The sequence below is a fragment of the Protopterus annectens genome, chromosome 13.part0 (genome assembly GCF_019279795.1).
Source record: "Protopterus annectens isolate FY-2018-M chromosome 13.part0, PAN1.0, whole genome shotgun sequence".
NCBI lineage: Eukaryota > Metazoa > Chordata > Ceratodontiformes > Protopteridae > Protopterus > Protopterus annectens.
The window spans coordinates 197751058-197777149 of NC_056747.1; the positions used below are offsets into that span (position 1 = coordinate 197751058).

Below are 26092 nucleotides of genomic sequence, written 5' to 3' on the forward strand. Positions count from 1 at the left end.
TTAGCTGTAGCATTTCTAACAGAGCTGGATCAGACATAGCTTTGTAAGTCAAGCAGGGACCGCCTCTTAGTAGATGATATGAGACGGAGAATAGCTGGAGTTTTTTGAGTCTGTCCATGTAGGACATGTGTTTAAGGCCTAGGATCCTCTTTGTGAGGTACTTTTGTGGTCTTTCCAGTTGTTGCTTATGCCTAGTGAGGTACATGCCAAATGGGGCATTATACTCTATAATTGGCCTATTGAGGGAAGAATAGAGAGAGTTGATTACCTCTTTCTTCCTGGATGCAAAACACTTGGTAATGAGATGTGCCACATAGAAGGACTTTCTGACAACAGTGGCAATGTGCTGTTCGAAGGATAGGTTGCTGTCAACCTGTATCCCCAGATCTCTTATAACGAATTCAGTGGGCTCACATCAGTGTGGTAATTAGTGGGAAGTGAGTTTTTCCAAAAGGAGATGATTCATTTTTTTGGCATTAAGCTTAAGGCCATGGTTTCAACATCAGTCATTGGTCTCAGTGAAGCCTTTCTGTAGGATGTCTACATCACTTGGGGAGTTAATAATGACTCCCAGCTCGCAGTCGTCTGCAAACTTGGTCAGTCAAAGACCCTCTTTGTTGGCCTGGACTTCTGAGAAGTCAATGCCAAACAGCAGAGGACCCAGGACCGATCCCTGTGGGACTGTACTCGTGACTGGTCGGCAGTCTGACTTGGAGTCCGCTACATTCACACTGTGGGTTCTGTCTGTGAGCCAGTTTGCAACCCATCTAGTGATGTAGGGGTTGATGCCTAGTTTAGTGAGTTTATCAGCAATTCCTGAGTGGGGAATGGTATCAATGACCTTGGCCAGATTGAGGTAGGCTGTATGAACTGCCTTGCCCTCATCCACAGTTCTGGTGACTGACTCAAAGAAGTCAACCAGGTTGAGCAGGCGTGATCTCCCTTTCACAAAACCAAATTGCGTGCGATCTAGAGTTTGGAGAATCACTATATCTTTGTTAATTAAGGTCCATGATGATGCGCTCCATAGCCTTGCATGTCAGACTCGTCAGGCTAATGGGGTGATCATTCCCAGGGTCTGTAGTCGTTCCCCCTTTATGGAGATGGATGGCTGCAGCAGTGCACCATTCGGTAGGAACAAAGCCTGAGGTAAGGCTGTGACTGAACAGAGCACACAGATGTGGTGCCAATTCACTTTGTAGTTCATGTAGAACACATCTAGGGATATTGTCGGGTCCCATGGAAGCTGTATTCTTGGCCTTGGATAATGCAGCTTTAACCTGTGCTGCAGTAATGCTAGGTGGCTGGCATTCCTCCGGTATTGTGATTGGTCCTTTGGGGGGGCAAAGTTGGCATTGAATCTGTTGGCCAATATGTTGGCAATATCTGTTGGCTCAGAATAGGAGGTACCATTGTGCAATAACTAAGAGCAAACCTGGGTATTGCTGTGGAGATTCTTGATATACTTATAGAAGGCTTTGTGGTTGTTTTTAGTGTCTGCCGCAATTCTGCCTTTATAGCTGGCTTCAGAGGTTTTGATGAGGGCTCACAACTTTTTGTTGAGTCTAATAAGGGATTTTTTTCCATTCTTGGGACCTCACCTTTTTCTGCAACCGTTTCTTCATTCTGTTGTAGAATTTATTAATGGCAGGGGACCACAGGATTGGCTTCCTTTTTTTGGAGGAGAGCATCTTAATTCTGTTGGGTATAGCTAGTTCCATGCATTTATGTATGCGTTCATACAGTGCATTGGTGTATGATTCAGCAGTCATGCACCTATTTTCCATTGACATGTGTGCCATGAAGTTAGCCACCTCTGTTTTTAGGAGCCCAAAGTCAGCTTTGGAGAAGTTTTTCGTGGTGGTTACTTTTGCAGGGGTTGTGGGTGAGATGTGGATTTCCACATCCGTTGGCAGTAACTTCTGGAGTCTTCTTTCTGGTTGTGACAGTGTTGATGTTAGTTGAACTCTTTCCCCCTCCTTTTCCCCCCTGTAGGACTGCCTCTCAGACATACTGGGCTGAGGAATTTGTCCCATCTTTTTTTGCAATCAAAACTGTACAATATCAGATATGAACTGTATGTGTATACTCAGCGTAATGCTGGATCTGTGAGTAGACCTTTGGTAGTGGGGAGAAAAAAAACACATTCTATATCCTCTACCCTCTGTATCTTGTCTTTCTGTTGATCAGAACTGGAATAATCTGCCTCCCCAGCGCATTCTGGAGGTTGTGGGTGAATAACAGCCTTGGATAGTTGTGTGTGCCTAGTGATTGTAATGCCTGTGATGTCTGTCTCTCTGTTTTGTTGCTGCAGATGGAGCTTTTCTCATAGAACCTACATTATGGTGAGTACCTATAAGTTGTTTTGCAGATATTGTTAGATTTTAAATTTAAACGGAAATTATTTTTCATCAGCATTGTAAGATAGGTTTGGTAATTAGTTAATTATAGCTGTAAGGCATTTTTGGTGCAAATGCTGTTTGGTGTACATAATGATGCTGGTGTTTGGGCTGTAGTCACTGTGATATTGCTTTTGCTCTCACTGTAACAACTAAACGGCTGCCTTTTGAAGCTGAGTTTTTCTGTCCCATTTGCAGGTGTTTTTAACCATGTGATGCCTTCTGCTTCTTCTCATCAGTTTGGAACCCGTTTCAGCAGTGCTGCTGTCTCTAGTAGTGAAATGCTAAGCTTGAACCCACTGCAGGCTGCCCCTGTCACCTCTCCTCCTTTCCAGCCCCCCTGTTCCAGTTCAGTAACCTCTAGTGGGAGCAGGACTATTCCACAACTAACCAGAGCACCAACCCTGTCTGTCCTTCCTTCCCTGCATCCTAACATCTCTCTACCACCTCCTCCTCCTCTTCTGAACTGTAGCACTGCAGAGCCTCCTGTGTTGCAGAATCCACCCTCTCTTCACACTAATGATGCACCCTTGCCTTCCTCTTCTGCTGCTTCTATCCAGTCTGCAAATGCCGCTTTGTGTGTCAAGCTAGCTTCCTTGCAGCAAAAAATGCCACAGCCCTCCTCCACAGTACAGCAACAACCTCTGCCCAGCTCAGCACAGTCAGGTGCTGCAGGCACGACTGCCTTGTGGGCTACACTTGGCATGCAGTCTCCTTATGCTTCACAGCTGTCCCGGGTTAAGCCTCGGTAAAGAAGTTGGTTAGTTAAGAGTTCTTTCAGATTTTTAAAGGTAAGGTTAGTGATGGGAGCTACTGAATATGAACAAAAAACTGTTTAAACTGTCTAAATTTTAAGGAATGAAGATTTCATACTAAGTTAAATAATCTACTTAGTCTAAAGGGACTGTATTGTATTGAAAGGATAAAAAACTTGGTGCAATAGTTATGGAAATAAATTGCATGTTTAACCAGGGTTGTTTGTATTGTACTGAAGTTATTTTTATGAATTTCAAATGTTTCCCACTTCGTGTTTGAAGATAAAGTAACATAACGGTTAAATACACAAAGCATAATCGTTATGAAATTTTAATTTTGTATCTTAATGCAGAAAAAGCAAATGAAGGACTCTACTAATTTGGGTCTGCTTGACTATGTGAGGTTGTATGCGATGTCTTTATCTGTTAATCTTTTGGGAAGTGCACCATAAACAAGAATCTTCACAGAAACAGCTGTGAACGTCTAATGGTTTTGGTGATAGAAAAATTCCTGTTTCACATTTTTCTAATGGTTTTGGTGATAGGAAAATTCCTGTTTCACATTTTTATTTTGATAGTTTTCTTATTTTTGACATGTTTAAAGTGGTGGGATCCTACCTAAAAATCAATTCTTCAGCTAAAATGTGTTTTTTCTGCCATGCATGATTTGATTTTTTTCTTATTTGCTACAGATGAATCTCAAAAAAAGGTGGACTGCAGGAAATCTTGTTTTGTTTTATTTATATTGTTTTCTCCTGCCATTCACCATCTGATTTGACTTCATGCCTTATCTCACTCTCCACAGCAAGGTGTACTGGAGATAGGGGCTCCATAGTAGAACTTCAACCTCATAGGTGGAGAGCCTGTTTCCCTTTTTCGTACTATTATCAGCAACCTCCCCTGTGTGTAACATGCAGTGACATCATTGTGGTTCATGTTTACATTTTTCCATGTTTACACTCACTGCTGTAGTCTGTTTGCATGCAGTTCCTCTTTGTTTTGTCTACCTGAACTGGAGACATCAGTGGAAAATCCTACCCAGGCAGCAACCCTTCAACATTCACTTAGATAATGACCACTAGCAAGAGGTATTCAGAGTCCCCACCCCACACACACTCTGTCATCCTCTTCTGTCACTCTGACACTCACTCCATTATGTGAATGTGCGTTACCATATTTGAAGGAGAGCCGTCATTTGAGGCATACTTTACTTGGGTTGTAGTCACAAGCTTATGCAGAGTACTTCAGAATGGCTAATCTTGGCTTCCTGATAGTGAAACTTAACTCCTGGATTTTCCTGTTTTGTGTTGTTATATTTATATTTGCACTGTCAAGTTTAAGTTAGAGAGTTTTGTTTTAAAAACAGTTTGCTTCATATTAGATTAACATCTCTGTGCAAGCCTTTTTGATTTCCTCTGTGCCTGCTGACCGTAAGTCTCTCTTGTCATCTTTCTGTACTTGTTTGTTCCCCCTTTCACACTAACCATTGCACCTTCATCACCCCATGGAGCATTCCTTACTTTGCTTTGGAGTTTTTCCTCTGTTGCCATGTGCTGTGATAACAGGCACTGTGCTGGGAAGAGGGAGAGATGATTGGTGGAGAGTCATCTTCCTGGCAGCCATATCCTAATGACTCATTCCTGTGCAACCATTTTGTCACTAAGTGGGATTTCTGTGCTTTTTTAGTCACACACTGTGTTTCTCAGAGTACACTTTGCTTATAAGATCAGTGTGGTACAACTGTTTGTGCAAGAGTAAGCCCTGAGAATTGCTGAGGCATGCTTGCTTCTTACCTTCTTTGTTGGGAAAGTCATGCTTTTTCTCCAGGCATTGTGGGAGCTTTGGGGTTTCAGAAATTAGCAGCATATTTGTTCTCATTTGGACTTACCCAAGGTTTACATCCTCTGCAGATAGCTATGTTGAAAATGTTGACAACTCTGGTTTATTTTATCAATCTTGCATTTACTGGTATCTAGTCTGTTGACCAGATATTCCCAGTGCCCCCCACATTATATTAAATAATGAAAATGTTTAACTGTAGAACATTTTGCTGAGGGAGTCAAAGGCCCTCTGCACCCACTGATGTGGGGCTCTGCCCCTCTCCCTCACTTTCTGTGTATGCTCTTTTTGAAGTTACACTACCTTGGAAAAGGAAAGCACATGTCTTTATTTTTTTCTGAATTGGTGTAGCCTTCTATGTAGTGTATTTAGAGATCATGGTTCTGGTTGCTGAATACCTACATTGGAAGGATTCAGAGGGCACAGCTGTCTCCAACAAAACATCTTCTTGCTGTACATTTCTTTGTGTGCTTCATGACAATCTACTGTCTGCAAGTGAACTTCTGTTTGGTAGGTAAGGTGGATTATATGATCCTTATTATCAAGTCTTTCCAATCCAACTAATGGGTCCTCAGGCCACTTGTCTGATCCAATGTGGCACAATCAGTGCCTTAACCTTGAGCTCTTTAAACTTTCCTTCCCATAATCCCCTAGGTTAGTTTCTCTCCTCAGATCTCATTTGCTGCTGTAGCGAATGGATGCCATGTGCCAGAGCCAAGTGCTTAGCCTTATACCTTATTGCAATTATTCAGATTAGCTTAATTGTTGTTCTCTTTGATTTTGTATCACTTCCCTTTTTCTTTTGAGTTCCTTTCTTTTCTAAACTGTAGTCATTTAGTGGTTGTTTCATATTTCCTTTTCCATTCTCACCTACAAACTTCTCATCTATCTCCTGTCTTACATTTAAAAAAAGAAAAAACATTTCTCTCAAACATTGATGCTTTGTAGTGTGTTGTAATATGTTGTAGTGTGTGTGTAGCTTGTACTGTTGGTGCATTTGGTTAGAAATGGTTTGTTTGTCTGCTGTTTTAATTATAAAGCACTTTGACAACAGCTTTATTAAACGTATTAAGTGTGGATATAAGCATCCACCCCAAGACAACCCACAACCTTTGTATTTTGGGCCTGGGGCCGAAACATTTAGCTGCCGACTGCCAAGTCTTCTGCAGGGTGGTGTGCCTGAGGCCAGAGCATTTAGCTACCATCTGCTCAATCTGCAAGGGCTTTGGCCCTCTGTCATCATACAAGTACAGAAATAAGTTGATTATTGAAGGTTTAATCCCTCGTGATCCTTCCTTGGAAAAAAAACCTAAAAAGGATAAAAGAAAGGACAAACAGAGAATGGTGAGAAATCTAAGGCTACTGAGTCAAAAAAGAGGAAAGTAGATGACCCTGGTCCTTTGTTGGCTCCAAAGGTCAGAGCCAGTATCTTAATTCCAGTCCCAGCCTAATTAGATCCTGTAATTATTCCTGGCAAATTTCCTAAACCTCAGTCAGTCATCTCTCCTCAGAAAGGGAACGTACCCAGTTCTTGTCTAAGTTTTTCGGGTACTTCAGATCTTTCAATAGAGCCTCAGATTTGGATTGAGATGGGTGTCATCCCAATCCCCACTATATTTTAGGTGGGTAAGGTCTTGTTATTCCTCACACATCATGACTCCTTCCCTGGTCCATGTTCCAGTACCATTGTCCTCACAGGCAATACCCATATTGTGTATGTCCAGCTTCAACTGATTCTTCGGTTTTGACAGTGATGCCTGTCCATATGATCCATTTGACATGAAGACCCTCAGTGTCGTGCGGGACTTCGGACTGTGTTCTCAATGCTGAGTCTTCAGCACTGTCATTGGCACGAACCTATCTGGCTCCTTTTACGGTGTTGGAGTCTTTGGCCTTTCAAGGTCTTGGCACCAGTGTCGTCGTCTTCCTCAAAGCCCTCAACTTCCTCAGTACACTTGCATCCTCTTCTGGGGTATGGATGAAATACTGAGAGGGAGTTGGAGTATGACGGCCAAGGTCATGGAGAGGATGATCACCTCTCTCCGGCGAGGGCCAATGCAGACTCCAGAGGTCTGTACTCCTCTCCCTCAACACCCACCAGTCTGTTTCAGCCCATTCATCCTGTATCTCAAGGTCAGGGAAGAGAATATGGCATCAAAAGGGCTGATCAACTGCGGTCGTTTGAGTAGTCAGACTCGACCCCCCCACCTGACCTAACTCAAAAGAGAATGTTTGAAGAGGCACATTGACTGCCCTGTGGAGTCACGTCGGACACCAGCGTGAGTGGTAGAAAAGGATACCCCTATCCCTTACAAAAGAACACTACCTTTGGAAAAATCCTTGAGTGAATGCATTTGAGGAGATCTTAAACCACATATCCTCCTTCTCAGGACAAAGAGATGCTATTTGAGGCCTATCATCAGCACTGTGTACCTGTTGGGTGGTCCCTTCTGCCAAACACTTGGTCAAGATGGCCATCAGGAGGGTTGGAAGTAGCCTGACTCTTCAGAAGCTTTCTCCAGGAAGCCCAATAAAATCTTAAGACCCCCCCCCCCTCACCAGATAGCTTTGGTCAAAAAGTCACTTAATAGACTCCTTGATTGTAACAGAGGTGACTAGAGAAGAGCCACTGTCATGAAACTGTTCCTGAGAGATATAGCAAAAAGAGCAATAACCTTTTTGAAGAAGCCACCTACATCAGATCTACAACGCAACTTGAGACTACGTTGGACATTATCTCTTCATGGGCTCATGCATAATGCAGCCGATGGTGTACCTCTAGTGGCTGGCATGGGAATTACCATGAAATGCCATGCTTGGCTTTGCCTATGTGATTTTGCAGAAAACTTTATGGTGTCCTTCACAAACTCCTCCTACATTGGTTCATCTATGTTTGGGTCTTGCAAACAGGAAGGAAAAGCATTTTCTACTTTAGTTAAGTTTGAGACCCCCTCAAAGTTCCTGCAGCAGTATTCAAAATGGGTCCAAGCTCCAAGGTTTCAGAGACCCTTGCATCATACATTTGATTCCACTTCAGATAGGGCATTGAGGCAGAGGCGGCCCCTCTGTTGGATTCGTACCCAAGGGCTGAGGTGGTCCACAAAATGAAAGATAGCTGTCCTTTTTTGGACAAGCAGTACCACCATCCTTGAAAAGTTGTCAGACTGCCCCCTTCTGGAGACATTTGAGTACTGTTTATCTCTCCACTCACCTCCATGGATGATCATCGTGCCAAGACTCTTGGGTGAGATGGATAATATGCAGGGGCCTTACAGTTCCCTTTTCCCACCCTCCCCTACCCCAATCTCAGATGCTACCCAGACATTCCACCCCACCAAGGAGAAGTAGCCAAAAGAAAGAGGTGCATTCTCTTTTAGGAAAAAGAGACATTCAGAAGGTTCCACCAGACCAGAGAAGGTCGAGATATTATTCAAGGTCATTTTTTGGTTCCAAAGGAAGAGGACATCGGATCCTTGTTGGATCTCGGCAGCCTTAACCTCCAAGGATTAAAGACACCTTTCAGAATGGTCAAGGTGCAAGTGATTTAGCCATATCTTTAGTCAGACAGCCAGATGTACTGAATAGATCTTCATGATACCTGCCTCAGCATAAAGATAGCGCAGTCAACCTTAAGTTTTCTTCACTTCCTTCTAGAAACTGATTATTTCCAGTTCAGAGCCCAGCCTTTTGGTCTCACAGCCTCCCCATGGGAGATTACCCTGTGTGCCAGTAGTCACAACCATTGATGTCTCAGAGGGATTTGCATGTTTCCATAATTAGATGATTGACTTCTCACTTCTACATAAAGAGAATCTCTCATTGCAGCCAGAGACTGGTTATACTCTACCAATCCTTGGGAATTTCTGTAGACTAGGACAAATCTAACCCTTATCCTTCTCAGTCAGTTTTGTTTACTGAATCTATCTGGACATAAATTGCATAATATCTCTTTCAGAAGAAAGGATACAGTAACTCAGAGTGGCAGTCTACATCCTGTAGGATTAGCACTCTCCTTCCGTAACTTGGTTTCTTCAGGTTCTAGGATTAATGGCTTTAACAACTGTTAAGGTTCAGTTCATACTCTTTCATGAGTGAATTCTCCAAGAGGGTTCTTCAGTGTACAGTGATCCTAAATCTTAGATCATGCATCAGCCCCTTTTGTCATAACTCAGTTGTCCAATGATCATTTGGAGAGCCACCTAACTTCTCCCGGCATTCATGTGAGAAAACCCTTCTTCACAGATTTCCCCTGTAGCAGGTGTCACCACAGACACCTCCTCACTGTGGGGTGCTTGAGAGCATTTTGAGGAGACGATGGTCCAAGGAACTGGGATTCTACAAGAGGCCAGTCTTCACATAAACATCTGGAGGATGAGAGCAGTTTGCCCCATGTTGTAGGAATTTCAGGACCTCTGGTGTCCCTGTAGTGATTTTGATACAACAGACAACATGGCTGTAGTTTGGTATTTGAACAAGCAAGCAGGAACCAGATCTTACCCCTCATGCGGGTTTGGCAATGAGCAGTCGCCTCTCATCACTTTCTGATTGTAGTGCTCATCCCTGGAAGGACCAACTACCTTGCAGACAGGCTGAGTTGAGCCATTCTGAAGCCTTTTGAGTGGCCTCTCAATCCAGTGGTTGTTCATCAGAAAAAAGTACCTTCTTTAAACTTGAAGTTTCATATTTCATTAATGTGGTGATTTTTGGAGATGGAGAATTGTGATCTAGTTATGAAGATAGGATTGTGGTCACTTAGGACATCACGTAGCATACCAGCACAGGAGATGCTATTTGGGGAAGAGGTGAGGATTCAGTCTATGGTTGATTTCTGGTCAGTGTTTTGGAGTAGTGGGTAGGAGAGTAGATTGATTGGGTGAGGCCATAGAGGTTAATGGCATTGGGAGTTGAGTCAGAGCTAAAAGATGCACAGTCTGTGTTGAGATCTCCAAAGATTATTTTTTCTTGGGGGAGTGGTGGCCCAGGACAGTAAACTTTCTGCTGTGCTGATGTTTCCGGGAGAAATAGATGCTGATGATAGATAAGGTTTTGTGTTGCTTTAGTTTGAGGAGAGTACAGAGGACTTTTGTATTTTTGAATTGAGGTGCAGTTGGTTGTGAAAGGCTTATGTTCAGGTTATCTTTGAAGATGGTGCCAGTGCCGTCGTCTTTGCTTAGTAAATTGTAACCTGGAGGAGAATTTCTTCGTCCGTGACCCCTCCCCAGATTTCTGTAGTTATAATAAAGCTATGCACCACTTAACGTCTAGGATAGGTTTTGTCCCATAGAATATTAAGTGGCTCAGAATTTAAGTGAACACCGTATACTTTGTATTGTGCTTCACTTAACGTCTGTCAGCACAGTGGCCAATCGCATTTACATCAGCTTAGTGAAGTATGGACATTGCGCTGAAGAATGTTATGCGGCGCACAACTATAATGTCATGGGAGTGTTGGTTTATCAATAAGTTTGGCTATTATATTACAGATGCTTCTCATATTCTTATGGTAAATAGTAAGACTGATTTTGTGTGGAGGAGGGAGGTCTGCGAGGAGTGGGAGATAGGGGGTGTGTGGGTGGGGGTAGCTGGGACCAAAGTTAGTATGCATGTCACCTCCTAAACATAGTTAACCATTTGCATGAATGCGGGAAACAACTCACACACAAAGACTACCTCTTAGGTTCATAGGTAGGTACTAGACTATTGGCCCTAGGGGCTATGCAAGCCTAGCCAAAAAGGTACCCTGGCTTTCGCCACCCAAGAAAATTATTTCCCTGTGCCCCTGTCTAGCAGAACCACAGAAGTGATCCCCGGGGTGAATTTCCTATAGGTTCATAGGTAGGTAGCGTCATATTTTGTTTGGGGCCAGAGCACAGAAGTGGACATTTGTCCTCATTGTGCTAGATTCAGCCAAGGAACAGTTCATCATCATGAGACAAACTTTCTGGGACTGCCTAGCTTACAGAAAACAATGCTGTTCATCTCATTTTCACATAGAATTGGCCAGAGCCTGTATTAGCCACTCTGTGTCCTAACCACTTGAAGAAGCATCCCTGGAAGAAGCAAAGGGAAACTGATGACATCTTTTTGCTGTCCAAGAGTTTCCCCTAGGTCAGACAACACCAAAGCTCGAGAGTCACATTTGTAGCCTCTGTACTCACAGACAGTTACTGCTGAAGCCTCTGGTGTGACCTTTTTGAAGACTGCCATGCTGTCAGACACTGACATGTCCTCACAAGCTGAATCCATGGTATTGTCCATCAATGTGGATGTGTTCTTGAGGACCTCTGGATATGACACCAATATTATTGATAGGGAAGGGGTGGGCAGTACCTTGATGTTACTTGTTTTAGAGGAGACCTAAGGGGGGGGGGGGTATCAGGCATCTGTCCATGACCTGGTCTGTAATGTAGCTAATTGGTGCAGCTGAGTCCTAAGACATCACGACGTAAGGTCTGTAAGACAGCTACCCCAATGCATGTGAGGTATGAGACCTTGAAAACAAAATGGTTACCTGCCAGCTTGTTTCAGCATAAGGTTATGAAGTTCTTCATCCCACTGCAACACCCAGGCAACCTTTCCAATTGACTGAGGAATTTGTGAATTTATTGTAGTCTAAACAAACTGTATTGGAAATTCCTATGGTGTCTGATGCTTCACCTAAAAAGAGGAGGGGATAAAGATTGGATTTACCCTGTACCTGCTACATTTCATGTAGAGCTTGGCAACCTGTGAACTGAAGTTGTATAACTCTAGCATCTGCCCTTTTAAACCCCAGTCCTAGATCTCCTCAGGCTTAGACTTCAGAAGAACAGGCAGAGACTCTCAAATCTTGAGCATGTGGGCCTATCAGTTAAGGCCTCTGAAGGCCAGGGAAGAGCAGAAGGGTGGGTATATCATGCAGGACAGCATTTATTTGATTGGTGATTCAAGGACATGCCTGGATGAGGATCCATCTCCTGACAGATCATGTGAAGGTGAAAATTCTAAGTGCACCATTGGACAAAGAACCAGACATTTTCTTATGGAAGTAATGCAGAAGGCTCTACAATTCTTTCTAGTATATTTCAAAAAACTTTTGCACATCTGTAAAGCTGTAAAAGTTCCATCTCACCTTGGCAAGCATTACTGAACAAACAACACAGGACAAACTACTTTTGTTGCCCCAGTACCTCTAGACAGTCTCAGAGCAGGACATCATCAGGACATTGTCATGACAAGGGAGATGTTCATCATTAGATCACTTTGCAGTAATCCTGTCAAATAGAATGTATCCTGTCAGGGACAGAGTGTATCTGGCCACTGTACCAAAGTGTAGGCACTCCTCCTTCCCCATGCTCTGTATGGCTTTCCTAGATCTAGATGCGAGAGCTGCATGCAGGTATGAGACATACAGTTGCCAAAATCCTCAGATATTTCTTGCCCCCAGCCCTGGAAGAAGACATTGTTGATTCTTAGGTCTGAAAATTGTTCAGAAGGGATCCAAATTGCCATTGTGAGTGAAAGCTAAGTGCTCTGTTACATACCCTTTCTTCTTTTTCAGTTTTCTATATTGAAATATTGTTAATGCCTTCAAAGAGAGGCAAATGCCTCTGGTAGGCAAATACTCTACAAAGAAAGGCATTCACAGTGTCTTTTTTGCTTAGGGCCTGATCACACATTAGGGATAATACTATTGGTTAGGCTTTCTTCCCAGAAACCTTAAGAAATCCTCTCTTCCCTAAATGTTTACTTAGAAAATAAACAGCTGAAGCTCTTGCAAGAACCATTGAGTTCCACCAAAGTTCCCACTTCAGATGTCCCTTTACAGCCAAAGAAGAAACAGAAGGAAGACTTTGTTACTTAGGCTTCCTTCACCTGGTCAGAGTACCCATTGAGGCGGTTGAAAATCCAGTGGACTGTCTGACTTCTGGCCTTTTCTGTCTGCTGTCACCCTCCTAGAAGCCAGCATGAAACACTGTACAAGCATTTTTAGTTAGACTAGTTAGATGGCCACTAAGGCCTCAAAGTGTTAACCCAGGCTTGTGATTTCAGAAGGAAATTCCTCAGATTTTTAGTGTGAGAGGACATTCCTGGTTCTCTGATGGAGGCATGTCTGGGTTCGGCTCCTTTCCTTATAATTTCTCTAGATACTCAACAAACAAAAAAAAAAAAGGCAGCAGCACAAATCTAAGCACCTTTCATCATCACCAGACACTCTTGTTGCAAGAGATCCTTGACAATAATTGGCAGTATTTTTCCTCGGGGATTGTTTAAAGCCTTTGGGGACTTTAAACCCCCTTAGTTTTGTTTCCATTTCATCTAACCACCTTAAAAGAGAAAAGGGTACTTGTTATGAAGAGGATTCTTCCTCTTGAGACAGAATCTAAAAATTTAGATTATTCTTTTCAGATTCATTCCCCTTCAGTATGTGAAGCTGAACCTGAATATACCAGCCTTCTAACTCCCCTCAGGAAGAGTTCTTATGTGGGGAAACTGGAAAATGGTGCAGTATTTTAATTGGATGGGCAAACAGCTCTCTCTCGCCATCACAAAAGAGATACTACAATCTATGACATTCTTAAGTCTCCTGTTCCTCCAATCCTTGAAAACGTGGGACTTCTAGATGGCTGCACACTGATAATCAGGTTAAGATCTCTCCCAGTGTGGAAAAAAAACTGGAAAGTAGCTAGTGAAACTCAGTTATTTTGGTTAAATTCAGTTACTGGTTAGTCACTGCACTGCCTGGATGCCAGCAACCAAGAAATCTAGACAAAATAAGACAAAAATCAGCTAGAAAAGGAGAAGAAATAACTGTTGTTGGGGAGGATTGTGGGAAGAGCCTTGTAGATCAAGCAAAATAGATTGTTTCAGCTTATGTACAAGATATGGCTTCCAGTAATTTAGAGGAAAAGGTTAATCAAATGCTTTCAGATTTGCTTAAATAAGTGAGACACTGGAGAATTGCACAGAGTCAAATGACAAAACACTGAAAAGAATATAAGAAGCCTAAAGTGGCTATTCAGATATGCCACTAAAACTGCAGAAATTAGAGGTTGAGATGAAAGACTGGCTGAATTTCAGGCTTTTCAAGAAGAGCTGTTTCAAAAAATAGTAGAGCTAGAAGACTGAGCATTTGGAGAAAACCTGCTGCACCTGCAGAACTGCAAGGAACAGATAGCATTACTTTTAAGAAAGTCAAAAAAAAAAGTTATTCCACAACAAGATCTGTTAATCGAAAGGGCACATCATATTTATTCTCCAAATCTGTCCATGAGAGAAAAGCCAAACCCTATAATAGTAAAAATGCAAATCATATCAGCTCTTGTCAATTGTGGCAGAAGTATAAACTATTATCAAATGGGGTCACTAGAGTTTTTGTGGAAAATAATTATTCATTGTATACACCATGCAGAAGAGAAGCAAGTTTATATCTGCAGTCAGAGGGTGTCGTGGGGCAAGGGAGACGTTTAATTTACTCTAGCCATCTGTCTTCAGAATATGTTTTTCAGAAAGAGCAAAGACATTCATGGATGCAGAACAGGTGAAGGAGGAAATAAAAAAGCTCATCCAGCAAAATGTGAGCCATTAGCTTGAAAAGGAGTCTGTCTCTCATTTCTCTGTCTAGGGCACTTGGAAGTAAAACCTTTTCCGGTGTTTCCATGGAAGTTGATTGAGTGACTGAAAAAAACACAGGAGCTGACAAGGAAAAACAAGAACATTGGTTATGAGTTAGAGACCAGTGTTGGGTGACCAAAAAGAGGAACAGCAAGAATTTGAAAGTAGGAAATGCACTCATGTGGACACAGAAGTGTGCTTCTGCAACAACTGGAAGAAAGAAAGTGGAAAAAAAAGAGAGATGCCAAAAGTCTGTGTATTATTTAAACTGGTTGTGAACTACTAACTTATTTCTAATTTCATCCTTCATCTGTAAAAGGATAATGAAGAAAAAAACTGTAAGTAAAAAATTTAAAGTACTTGTCTTGATAATACATCCACTGAAGTCACTTCTCATAGCAAATTATTAGGGATGATAATCTGAAATTCGACAGGCAGGTACAAAACTGCATAACAAAAACACATCAAAACTAGGGATCCTTTACAGAGCCAAAAATGTTCTCACCAACACAACTAAAACTACACTTGCCAATACTTATCTCCTCCTCACACCTCTTTTTATTCCCATCCTTACTAATGGCATCACAAAAATCAAAACTTGAACAATGCTATATCAAAGTTGCTACGTTTGCAGCAAATACCCCTTTCAGAACCTACCACTGTATAGCACTAAAAAGCTTAAATTGGTTAGAACCAACATTTGCACAGCTTCTTACCACCCATAAAATTATCCAGCATCCATCTGCTAGTCCAGCACTGAATAGCATTGTACACTCTGTTTCCATTCGGTCATTACAGTCCAATGGCCAGAATCTTCTGTCTGTCCACAAACCCATCAAATCTGCTAGGCATTGTCTATACTCATACCACATTGCCAAGGCCTGGAATTGCTTACCTGTATCTATCAGGTCAGCACCCTCCTATCCTTCAAAACCATTCTGAATGACATCCTAGCCAAAAGCTGTGTGTGTTCTTGTTCACCACCAGGATAAAGTATATCCCTAAATGTGAACAAGTACCTATTCATACCTTACATTTCCTTACTCTACCTTCTTCACTTTCAGTTTTTAACCCCTGGCTTTCTCTATAAATATCCCATAAGCCTGCTTTTCTCTCATTACGTATTGCAATTCCTGTTTGTGTTATACTAACTTATCTTTAATTTCTGTATAAACTGTCTTAAATGTCTCTAAATATTAAATGATTGTCATATAATTTGTATCTATTCTTAATCATTGTTTTTATATTATGTCTGATTTGGTATGATTATTTAAACTGTAGATTTGTTGTATTATTTTAAAGATTTTAAAGTTATTGTTAAAATATCTTGTAATACTTTGGAGCTTTTCTCCCTGTCTCTCCACTGAAAATAGTTTCCTACCCAGTCGGACTTTCCCAGTAATCAAATGTCAGTCAGACAACAAATAAAAAGTTCCCTTTCTTTTTTAGTGAGTTGTATAAACTGTAAATAGTTATTTTTCTTCTCTTGCTAATAATATGCATACAGCAAATTTCTTGAAGTTGATTGCAGATTACATTGTAAAATAGATATTTACAGAATGTATAGGTATTTTAAATGCAAAGTGAAAGTCTTATCAAGTGCTGTCTTGTTAATGCTAGAAATAAAGTAGGAATGTTCCTTTTTGTCTGATCTGCCAGCAGTGTTCTGCAAATGTCATAAATTAAGAAATGGGTACAGAACTGTGAGGTCTATATGAAGAAACATTAAAATGTAGTACTTAGTGACAGGTAGCATAATGAAAATAAGTGAAGTCCATGACGTTGAAGATAATACAAAGCTTGTACATTCAGAGTATGCAAGTTGTTTTTTTGCGTCTAGGAGGGAGGTTGGCATGGGACAAGAAAGGATGGTATGTATGGGTACAGAACGGAACACAGAATCTCATATGCATTTTTAGCTTGATTAAACATAACTTTAGAATGAGTGAAGCCTGTGGGTGCAGCTGCCTATCTGGGGCACTTGCCCAAACATGTGATAATTTTCCTTTCTGGAAAATGTATGTAGTCGTAGGTGTTTGTTTTGAATTAAAAAGTGTTGGGGGGGGTGGTAAAAGTAAAAATGTACATAGTCTTTTTTTTTTTTAATGTTTTATTTTAATGAGAAGTCTGAAAAATATTCCATGGATCTAAACAGAAGCAAGAAGCTGTAGTTGCATATAGCTTCAACTTGCCAGACAGTAATGAGTGTATTTGAGTTAAAAAGTGTAACCATGTATTTAAAAAAAAAACTGTGATGTAGAAGATGTGGATGTTCATAATATCGTATCAGAATGACAGCATTACTGTTGTATCATGGAATGTGAATGACATTGTAGGTATGGATAAGAAGCAAAGAGAAGTATGGGGTACAAATAGCAATATTACAGGAAACACATTTAGTTAAAGAAGAGCAAGTGAATTTGGCAAAGAAAACATTCCATAATGTTTTTGTTTTGTTTCAGTAGAGTATCAGGATCAAAGGAATACTGATTGCAAGGGGAGCTCCAATAGTGAAGAAAGATATGGGTAGATTTGTTGGTAATAAAGGGTTATTTGCAAAGAAGGAGGATAACACTAGCATCTGTGTTTATATTCTACCTAAAACAACTGTTAAAGAGCTTAAAAGAATTATGGGAGAGATAATCAGATCACCTTTCGGCAAGGAATATTATTTCATGAACAGAGACTGGAACCTAATAGGCAGTAGTGAAGATGTGCCATGGGGACTTAGAAGGGAAAATATAAGAAAGCAAGAGTAGGTTCTTGAATAAATATATGAGAATGTTTGGAATAGAAGATGTCAAATAGCCAGCAGGAACCCAGACAGAATTTACATGTTCTACAAGGTACAATGACTAGGCTAGACTGGACAGAAGGTGTATTTCACAAGACTGTGGGTATTTTATTGACAGTTTTGAAACACATGCAGTAACTATTTCAGACCATGTGCCAATAAAAATTAAAGATCCAGAGTAATCAAGTAAAAATGAGACACTTGTTGTTTTACTATTCCAAATTGAAAAGGGAGGATTTAAAGTAATGGATTGTGAAAATGATTCAAGAGTTGCCAGGGATTATACAGACTTCTTCAAAAGGGATAGCTGAGGAGTGGGTTAAAATTAAGTTGAATTTTAAAATATGATAGAAATGAGAGAGAAGTACACATGGAAATGAGGTAATAGTAATTATTTAAAGGGATTATCAAAGATTCAAGGACTTCAGATTACAAGGAATGTTATAGAACAAGAAGAGGAGCACTTGTTGAGTATCAAAAAAAAAATAAGGGAAGATTTGGTTTATATCCACGAGTATAAAAAGATAACAAACCCAGACCACAAAACTATTCGCACAACTTAGACAAGAGAAAATAGAAAGTCATTTTGCCAAGCTAAGGGAACCTATGACTAAAAAAATAGCCAGACTGTATAGAGGGGTTATAAATATTTCTAATAGTCTGTATAGAGGAAGGAAATGGGGAAACCAAGAAAAGACACAAATGGAAACATTTATGGAGTACTTGAATAATACCAAGGCTAGTGGAAAATGAGGGAAAAGAATTAACAGCTAAGATGATGAGATAAAAATGGTGATGCGTATTCAGTCAACAGGGAAGTCTCCAGGAACAGATGGAACTCCTGTGAAAATTTGGAAATTAGGAGGGAAAAAGCGATAATGATCTGGAAGGTTTTGTTAATATTTTAAAAGATGGGACAGTACCAGCAACTTGGAGGAAAGTTGTGATGGTTGTACTACTCAAAGAGGGCAAAGACCCTCTGAATCCAATTTCATATAGACCATTTTCAGTTTTGAACAATGATTGTAAATCATTTGTCTGCACTAGCTAAGAGGATGGCTAAGGTGTTGCTAAATCTGATAGATACTGATCAATGTGGATGTCCTTCTGTGTCACTGTTGCAGTATTCTTCACAGTAGGGATCTCCTGCCAAGGATAGCCCAACATCTGGCCAGTATATCAAAGCCTTTAGATGCTGTGTGCACCATACATCACACACGCGCACCCTGTTCAGGATGTAGGGCATAAAAGTGATGTATGGACACAGTTGCCTAGAACTTTTGCCACTAGTCTGAATGCCATCATTGCTAGTTGGTCTGAACACCCTTTTGCTGTGCTGAACACTTAGTGATCAAATAAGTGCCCTGTTATTTTTTTTTTTTTTTTTTTTTCCTTTGTTCTTTTTCAGTTGCCTAGAATTCATGTCATCCAGGAAGGGAAAATGTCAGTGTGAGAGGCAGATTCCCATTGGTGATCATCATGAACAGTGTCTCTCTTGTCTGGGTGCTTCCATGACCCTATGTCCTCTAGCGTTTGTACCTAACACTCTTAGAAGTTAGTTGTCTTCTCCGGCCGTGTATCTTAAGAACCAGATGTTTAAATTGTTAGCCAAGGGTAGCATGGTGAAATCTTCTAACCTGTAGGTACTGTTAAATAAGAAGGCGGCCAATAAATCTCGGCCTTATTCTTTGGCTGTCCAGTCTCCACCAGACATTTTTCTAGCTCTGTAAACCATCCATTGTTTACATAGGATTCCTCTGCTGTGACCCTGTCATAGGCCAGCATGGATCCTTCCTTTTGCAAGTCCTCTGAAACTTTGCAGGCATCTGTTGCAGATGTTGAGGAGGAATCGAGGTTGATCATGCCTTAGTACTCTAGAGGAATTTCACAGATTCTGGTCAGTGAAGAGGTTCCATGTACTCTTACTGAATGTCATCAAGGGTCAGAACCCCCAGTGTTGGTTAGGGCTGACATCCCCACCAAGGAAAAGCAGAAGACTAAGCATATTTCTTTATGCCTTAAGGATCTTCAAAAGGAATGACAAGAGTTTACTCAGCGCCTGTTTAATGCATTAATGGAACTGAAGCCTCCCTAAGGGGTTTCTGTGCATAGTACCCATGGACTTCTAATCCTTCCAAATGAACTAGGGAACCAGATTCCTCAGATGAGGATTGATGGGTCCGTGTCTTACTCTTCCCAGATGCCTTCGTCTTTAGCTTATGGTTCTGATGAAGAAGTCTGTTAGTCCTGAGTCTCCTTTTGAGGCATTGTCTTTTGGAGACACTATAGTTAGAGTGATTGAATACTTTAAATGGGATTCACTGACACTCCTGAACCTTCTGTATTACTTCCTGTGTTGGCTGCTTTGTTAGACACCTTTATAGCTGCTTCTAAGTCTTCTGATTCTCAGCCTCCTGCTCCAAAGAAACCTGGCAGCTTCTATATGGTTCCTGAAGATTGTTAATTCTTATTTAAGTGCCCTTCTGATGACCATGCTATGGTGTCAGTCTACTCTGACAAGCCTTCCAGACTTTTGCCTCTTCCAAGTTTCTGCCCTCAGCAGTGGAGAGAATTGGTAAGAAGGTTTATACTGCTTCTGCTTTGGCCTTCCAGTCTATCAATTACCAGACCTACTTGACAAGATACAATCTGGCCTTGATTGCCCAGGCTTGTCAGGTTCTTTCTGACCTCCCTGACTCTTTGGCAAAATCTTCTGCTCTTTCTGCTTTGGGTTCTACCTATCAGGTAGCTCTTTACTCTGCCAAGTGTAGCTATGATGTTTTTAATGCCTCTTACAGAGCTGCTGCCTTTGGGTTTGTCATGAGGCATTATTCTTGGCTTTGCCTGCAATTATTACCTGAAGACATTAAGGCCAAGTTGTTGGATGCTCCTTTGGTTAATCAAAATCTCATTGGAGCTGCTGCAGGTGCTGCTATGTTCAAGCCTCTGCAAGAAAAAGGTAAGACTTTCCAGGACTCGTCTGTCCTCATTTGTCCACTCTTTAACCAATATTGTCAGTGATATGGTTTTGATCCCTTTTAGGCACCTCTTTTCTGAGGACGTGCTCAGAGTTTTACAGGAGGCAAGAAAATCTGCAACCAGAAAGTCTTATTTGTCAAAGTGGAAGAGATTTTTTTGTCTGGCGCCATGCTCATAACCAGGACCCTTTTTCAGTGGGGATCCTTTTTTCATTCTCTCCTATTTGTGTGAGTTGCTACAGTCTGGCTTGGCCTTTTATTCTGTAAAGGCCCACCTGCCAGCTGTTTCTGCCTGTCTGCCATTGAATCCTCCTTTAGCTTCTCGTTTTGAGGTCACACAACTTCTTAAAGGCGTCCTTAACCTTAGGCTCCTAAGGAAGCCCATTCCTCCTCCTTGGGACCTTAATTTTGTTTTAGAAACCTTGACCCAAACTCATTTTGAGCCTGCAGGTTCAGCTTCTCTGCAACATTATACCTGGAAGACTGGCTTATTGCTTGCTCTTACTTCTGCTTGTAGGGTTTCTGAGCTTCAAGCCCTTATGGCCATCCCTTCTTTTTTATTTTTTCACAAGGACAGAATGTCACTTTGTACCAATCCTTCTTTTATGCACAAGGTGGTTTATGAGTTGTCTTTGAATCAGGCAGTATAACTTACTTCATTTTTCCCTGTCCTTAGTCTGCTATTGAGAGGGTTCTACATACTTTGGATTTGCGCAGACAGCTTGGGTGTTATTTGGATAAAACTAAGACCATTCGTAAGTCTGACCAACTTATTATTTAATTTCATCCCAAGACATTTGGTTTGGGTGTTTTTAAGCACACCATATCCTTTTGATATCTAAGGCAATTCCTCTTGTTATTCTTTTCATGGCAGATGTCTGTCGTCTTATATTAGGGCTCACTCCACTATGGCTGTTGATTCTTCTGATGCTTTCCACAAAAGGTTGGGCACCAATTCCATCCTGAAGCTGCTACTTGGTCTTCAGTTGCTTACCTTTACTAAGCATTATAAATTGGATATGGTTTCTAGGGCCAGGGCAGGTTTTGCTAGAGCATTTCTACATGGGTTTGTTGAGGAGGGCTTTTCCAGGCTGTTGCTCACCTCTCTTTAACATAGATGACAAGCAGGGTATATTGTTTAGATGCTTTAATACATAGAAACACATCAGGATGGATAGTAGCATATATAAAATACAAACAAACTGGCAAACAGACAGACCTTATATACAGACTTGCTTTACATCTCAACGGCTTACTATAAAATGGCAGTCAGATTTGCATGTGCTCAGTATTTATACACTTGTGCAAACCCTTGGATAACTTCTTAAAGGTACATATACACACATTGATCTACATCCTCCCTCTTAAAAAGATTGCCCTTTGTGAAAACAATACTAGAGTCAGACATGCATTATTATAGACGCTAGAACAAAACACAATATTCTTGTCCAAGTTGCTTCATATCTGTTCGGGTTTAGAGATGTGGCCATATCGCGTAACATAATAGTCTGGACTAAATTTAGCAACAGGGACAGTCTGCAGTACGCAACTTGTATCAGGAACTTCTGGATTCGTCAGAGGAACAGGAATGTCCTCTGAAACTTCCTCTGGAATTGGAACACTGGACAACTGACTCTGAGATAGTCTTTCTCACAGGCTATGTGGTGTGGTGTATGCTTGGACACTGGTATCAAATGTTTCTGATTCCGCCTAAAGGTTGCTCTTTGTGATTCCACAATGTATGATTTCAGCTCTAGACAAATATTCTTCACGACACCAATCCAATCATAACCTTTGGATGTTTGCATCCTTACCACTTCTCCTTCTCGTAATGGATTGAGCAGTTTGCTGGTCTTATTGTAGTAGGACTCCTGGGTTAAACACTTCCACAGATTGGTTTTCACTGACCTGTTGTTCTTGACACATGGAATCAACAATTGACTACCGATTGTTAATGTAGTTCTGGTTTGTCTCGACAGAAGTCTCTGAGCTGGTGAACCAAGATGTTTATCACAAGGAACATTTCTGAGATTCAAAAGATTCAGGAAAGCATCACTGTTATCTTGTTTTGACTTCTCAAGTAACTGTTTTGCACTTTGAACTGCACGTTCTGTCAAACCATTTGACTGTGGGTACTCAGAGCTACTTGTGACATGAGTAATGTCCCATTCTTCAGCAAATATTTTGAATTGTTGGCTTGTAAACTGTGTGTCATTGTCACAAATAACTTTGTGTGGGCTACCATGTACTGCAAAATGATGCTTCTTCTTAGTAATGACAGTACTGGATGCTAGGTTGGGAAGTAGGTCAATCTCAAACCAATTGGAGTAAGAGTCTACTGTCACCAAGTAATGCTAATCATTCCACTCGAAGTTGCCGGTGGCTACTGTCGACCAAGGTAATTCCAGAGTCTGTTTTAGCTGCTGTGGTTCCTTCTGTTGATGTGGCTTAGTACTATTACACACAGAACAAGACAAAAGTGTTCTCTCAGTGTCTTGTGACATAGAAGGCCAACATACTAGTCCTCTCACCCTTTTTTGGCAGAGTCAGTCCTTGGGTGACCATGATTCAAGATAGTAATGTACTCTATTTGCAAGGACTTTGGAAGAGTTACTTTCATACCTTTCATAATGATATCTTTGTCAGTCAAAATTTCATCTCTGGAAAATAAGATTCCACTTCTTGTGGTAAACTAGATTGCGTTGATGGCCATCCTTGATTGATAAAGTGGTTGAGCCTTTGTAAAACTAGATCTGTGGCTGTGTGATCTCTCAACTCATCAAGACGCGTGGAAGAAAAATTTCTCATTTCCATGACTTTAAAATCAAGGTTCTCATTCTCATGCTGCTCTGTGGTGTTTCTGGGTGATCTGGATAAAGTATCAGCAAGATAAAGAAGTTTGCCTTTCTTGTAGACAAGATTGAAATTATACTTTTACAGTCTTAGCATCATATGTTACAGTCAGGCTGGAGCTGAATGCATAGGCTTTTCTCAAGATAGTGACTAGAGGTCGATGGTCTATTTCGATCTGGATAGGTCTACCATAAACGTAATCATGGAACTTCGAACATGCAAACACAATTGCCAAAAGCTCTTTTTCAATCTAGGCATACTGCATTTCAGTTTGGGTAAGGGTTCTCGAGCAATAAAACAATAGGTTGATCCTCTTGTAGAATGACTGCACCAAGACCAAATTTAAAAGCATCACATGAAAGTGCAACTGGTTTGTGAACATCATAATATGTGAGAGTTGGTGGACTAGCAAATCTCTGTTTCAGGACATCAAATGCTCTTGGTGTTGCTCTGACCTAGACCAGGATACATCTTTACATATCAGCTCCCTGAGTGGTGCTGATAGTTCGCTCAAGTCTGAAATGAACTTGCCTAGGTAGTTAACCATGCCAAGAAAACTTTGCAGGCCTTGAACATTGTTTGGAGTTGGCATCTCGAAAATGGCGGTTTGCTTTGAAGGGGTCTGGTCGTAGGCCTGAACTAGTAAGTAAATGACCAACATAAGTTACTTCTTGTAGCCTGAATTTGCATTTCTGTGGATTGAGGTTAAGAGTCACTTGACGTCTTGTCTAGAACTTTTGTGAGGTTTCTATCATGTTCTGCTTCACCATTACCTCCTACTAGTATGTCGTCTACTATAATAGCACAAGGATACCCAGAAAAAAGTTGCTCCATTGCACATTGAAAGACTTTAATTGCAGAATTTATCCCAAATGGCACTCTCAAAAATCTGTACCTGCAAAACAGAGTACTGAAAGTAGTGAGCAATGAAGATTTTTTGTCGAGCTGAATTTTCCAGAATGAACTCTTTGCATCGAAGACAGAAAAAAACAGTGGCATTTGGCATCAAGGTTGCGACTTTTTCGACTGGTGCGCATTGGATGATGAGGTCTTTTTAGCGCTTTGTTCAAATCTTGTGGATCAATACATATTCTGATGTCATATGAGCTTTTCTTATGAGCTTCCACCGTGGAAGATACCCATTCAGTTGGAATTGCAACTGGAAAAATCAAACATTGTCGCACCATTTTATCTAGCTCAGCTTTGACTCTGTCCTGCATGGCTGTTGAAACTTTTTGAGCTGGCCTGATAACTGGACTGACATCTGGGTCTAACTTCATGGAGTACACAACTGGAAGTTTGCCTAGTGGATCTTCGGACAAATCAGCATAGGTAGAAAAAAAATGTACTTGGCGAAGTTAGAGTAGTGGTCTTTTAAGCTAACATGGTGGACTTACTTATTAAATGAAAGCAGTCCCATTTTCAAACTGTCTTATTAGTTCATTGACTGAACGTGCCTCTTGACCACATAAAATAAAAGGTCATAGCTTCTTCCAGCAGAGTACAGCAAAGCACTACTGAGACTTTGGTTTGAATTTCTTCACCTCCATAAGCAACAAGCTTCTACACCTTGCCAAATCAAGCCTTTCGCCATGACACACACTAGCAAATGTTTCAGCTGACAACATTGCACTTGGAGTTTGTATCAGCTTTGAGCTCTACAAGTTTGTCATTTATCCGAACAGTACAAAATACTTCATTCTTTGCCCTTAAATCTACTACATTGACTGTTTCATGAAGCACTGACACACCATCAACATAAAAGGTAGGATTGCAGGGTTCTAATTGATTGACTTGTTTCTTAAAGTGTTCCCTTTTAATAAAAGAATGTGGGCCTTTTGATTTACAAAACCTTTTGAAATGATTCCACTTATTGCATCTGTGGCATTGTTGACCAAAAGCTAAACATTTCTCCCTTTTAGATTCATGACTTCCACCACAGTTGGCGATGAAACTAGGTTGGGGCCCATGCTTTGAGTTTGCTGACTCACTCTTATGCTTCACTGAGACTGCTAACTCTGGAATTTGCTGGAAAGTTATGGGGTTTACCAGTGAGTGCTGCAGGGGCTACAGTTGCTGCCATGTGCTTGGGCCTGTTTCTTTTAACTATGTGCTGCATATTATCAGTATGAGCCTTTTAGAGCTGTTCTCATTTGTAAGCATATTTGTGTGCTTTTCTGTGAGCTTGTATATTTGGCAAATCTCAATGACCTTATTCAAAGTTGAGTCACTGTCATGAATGAAAATCTTTCTCACAGCACCATCTTTTATACCACACACAAGTCTGTCTTTTATCAGCTCATCCCTTAAGTCACCAAATCTGCACGTTTTATCCTTATTTCTCAGGTCAGTTATATATGCTGCAAAAGATTCACCAGGCCTTTGATCGCTTGTGTAAAATAAGTGCTTTTCCATTGTGACATTTGTCTGAGGGTTACACATTTCTCTACATTTAACTTTTAAGCACTCTGGGTCCTCCCTTGACTCAGCTGGTACAATATGGTGATTTTCTCCCTCTCCTATATAGATAGCAGGTGCATATACAAATGAATGTTCCCTTTCTATGGCTTTTAACCCTGCTAAATTAAGTAGAATAAATGCCTTTGTACAGTCATTATCAGAAAATGCAGCCTGTATGAAAATGTCATACTCTTGCTCAAGCACTTTCCAGTTCTCAGCAGTATTACTGTCAAACACAAGTGCAGTGGGTTTTCAAAGTCCGTCTGCCATGCCCACACAGAGTATGCACAACACACTGAAAATATAGCCCTTGTAATTATGTATGAACAAACAGTTCTGTGAACTTGTAATAACATTCAAATGCACAATAAACTCTTCAAATACTGTACTTTTGCGAAATAACTTTACTGTAAAACTGCA

General features: G+C 41.0%; 1 protein-coding gene across 1 annotated transcript in view; it reads left to right on the forward strand.

The window, feature by feature from the left end:
- Positions 1-26092, forward strand: part of LOC122787868 (histone-lysine N-methyltransferase, H3 lysine-79 specific-like) — a 2114473-nt gene that overhangs the window by 1995531 nt on the left and 92850 nt on the right. Inside the window, exon 29 of the mRNA XM_044054784.1 lies at positions 2598-3190. Coding sequence (XP_043910719.1) covers positions 2598-3151 — 554 coding nt within the window. The 3' untranslated portion in view covers positions 3152-3190. The remainder of the gene's footprint in view (positions 1-2597; positions 3191-26092) is intronic.